Below are 2697 nucleotides of genomic sequence, written 5' to 3'. Positions count from 1 at the left end.
ATGAGATAATTTTCACATCTGTTCTTATTTAAATGACACACATGAAACAATAGGGTGAGAAAAAGTGGTGAAGTAAGATGCAGATCTTCTCAACATTTTAGTTTTAACATGTCAAACATCTGGCATCACACTTTGAAGAGACTAGTGCAATGGTGTGTTGAGTCTTAGTGCACCACATTTCTCTTTTCATTGTTCGTTATCACTTCTCCTGCCCACCTTTCCTTGGCACCAGGGCCCCATACAAGACAAACTGATTATTTTAAACTGTACATCATGCAAAGATAGAGGATTTCTAAAATAAGATGGCAGAGCTGGAAATAATATGGAAAAAACAGTAAGTGAAACTTCCATGGATGCATGACATTTAAGGTAATGTGAGAGTTGAAAAGTCAAGTTTCTGTACTTTGATGTATACTTAATCACTGTCATTGAATAACTATGGCACTGGTTAGTTTTTTTTTTTCTTAATTTCAGTTCAGCTTCCTTTCAGTTTATGTTTAAAGTTGTTTCACTTACTTTCACTTTTTTTTCTTACCATGGCATGTGAAAAGGTGGACAGCAGAAACAGAAAGAAACAGTGAGAACTAAAAGAGAAACAAAGAGCTTTGGAACAACGAGGCAGCAGGAGGACAGCTGCAGTTTAACAGCTTCAACTCACTGACAGGAAACAACATTAGAAACATCATCATCCTCAACTCATCTGCTGCACTGACACTGACACCTTCAACGGACACACCTTCACTTTACCACCAGTTTCAATAAATGGAAACATCCTGTGAGTGAAAGTGTGTGTGAAGGTGTGTATGTGTGTGTTAGTATCAGGATCAGAGAACGACAGCTTTCCTCTGTTCCAGTCCAGATTCACTCTGATCCTCTGGAGCTTCTTCTCTACTGAGAGATCAGTAAACGATGATGGTGACCATGCTGAATATTTACCTGAACCAAGCCCCATTTCCCATAATCCAGCCCATATGTGCTGCTTCCTTTGCACAGACTCTGCTGACACACCCAGTCCCCATCCTTTACAGTCTCCAACCTCAACATCCCAGCTGTGAGTCCCTGAGTTAAAGCCCTCAGAGCCCAGGACAGAGCAATAACTCTCAAACCGCTCTGGATTATCAGGAAGCTGCTGCCTCTCTCCTCCTCTCACACTGGTCAGATCTTCAGACAGGATGAGTTTTGGATTTGCAGTGTTTGGGTCCAGAATGAGAGGAGTGTAGGAAACCATGTCCTTCATGTTGTTCCAGATGTTGAAGGTCAGGTTGCCCAGGTGTTTGGCCTGGTTTATCAGAGCTCCTGAGGGCAGCTGTGGATCATCCAGCAGGGGGCAGCGCTGGACTCTTTCCACTGCAGCCTTGTAGTTGTGCAGGAATGAGACGTCTTCAGCTCTCAGCTCCTCCTCTGTGGCTCTGACTGTGTCTGAAAGAGCTGCTATCTCTCTGCTCAGAGCCTCCATCTTCTCCTTCATCATCCCACTCTTCTGCTCCTCTTCCTCCCTCAGTGCAGCCAGCCTGGCCTCCTCTTCCTTTGCTAGAAACTGCTGAAGCTTCTTAAACTGCTCCTTAATCTGCCTCTCTGTGTGTCGGGCCTGGACCTTAATGTGTTCTGCTGTTTGATCAAACTTCACTTGAACTTCTTCACAAACCTTTAACTTCTTCTTTAAGGACTCCAGAGTTTCCTGAAGTTCCTTCTTGTGTTGTTGTGCAGCTTCATCGATGGGTCTGAATCTGTGATTGGTGTGTTTTTCTGAGTCTCTGCAGACGACACACGCTGGCTGCTGATGGTCCAGACAGAAGAGTTTGAGTTTCTCAGAGTGCAGACTGCAGAGAGCCTCTGAAGCTCTCTGATCTCTCTCCTGTAAGAACGACTCACACAGGTTCTTTAAAGCCAGATTTAAAGGTGGATCATAAACTGATAATTCCTTACAAACTGGACACTCGTGTATTATTCTCTCTCTCCACCATCTCTTCAGACAGTCTTTACAGAAGCTGTGGCTACATGACAGAAGAACAGGATCTCTGAAGACCTCCTGACAGACCGGACAGCAGAGATCCTCCTCTGATCTGGAAGCCATTGAGTCTGTGAGTGAAGCTGAAAACAGCAGACAGGAAGTACAGTCAGTCCTGGCTCCCCTCCCTCCTCTACCACCTTCACTGAAACTTCCTTTGAGTCGTGTTTTTGCTCAAACTCACATTCAGTGTGTGGAGCGTCAGCAGCTTGAAGCAGCAGTGTTGGAGTTTTCCACGTTTCTCTCCTGTAGCTGGACTCACTCAGAGGAAGCTGCTAGTTTGGTCTGAACTCAGTCTGATCGTCTGTGCGTCTCTCTGCACTGAGGACGAAGAACTTCCTGTTTCCTGGTTTGTCGCATTTGAATCATGTAAGAGGTGGAGCTTCTTTCCTTTGACTAATGTTGCTTCATTCATATTTCAGGCTACTGTAAAATTCACCATTTTTTTACATTAAACTTTCACAAAGCTCTTTTTTTAACTTTTAAAAACAGCTGTTTCAGTCAACTCAACTTTCACTTTGTAGCAACAACTGTGTTGAACTATATACTATACAGATTTTTTGACACACGTATTTTTCCACCATTTCTACCATTCATATTTGCAGAACCTCATCAGGTTGGATCAGACTGTCAGTCCACAGCTCCTTCCAGAGATGCCCATTTGGGTTAAAGCCTGGTTGGCTCTGGTT

General features: G+C 43.9%; 1 protein-coding gene across 1 annotated transcript; it reads right to left on the bottom strand.

The window, feature by feature from the left end:
* Positions 1–2074, bottom strand: LOC146673097 (nuclear factor 7, brain-like). The gene has a single exon (XM_085402240.1). The coding sequence runs from the start codon at positions 2072–2074 to the stop codon at positions 692–694; it is 1383 nt and encodes a 460-aa protein (XP_085258366.1). The 3' UTR covers positions 1–691.
* Between the last annotated feature and the right edge of the window lie 623 nt (positions 2075–2697).

The sequence above is a fragment of the Rhamphochromis longiceps genome, linkage group LG3 (assembly GCF_057381845.1).
Source record: "Rhamphochromis longiceps isolate RC_006_pf linkage group LG3, R_longiceps_female_GT1.1, whole genome shotgun sequence".
Classification (NCBI taxonomy): domain Eukaryota; kingdom Metazoa; phylum Chordata; class Actinopteri; order Cichliformes; family Cichlidae; genus Rhamphochromis; species Rhamphochromis longiceps.
The sequence above is the reverse complement of the archived record's forward strand: the minus strand, read 5'-3'. Positions and strand labels throughout refer to the sequence as shown.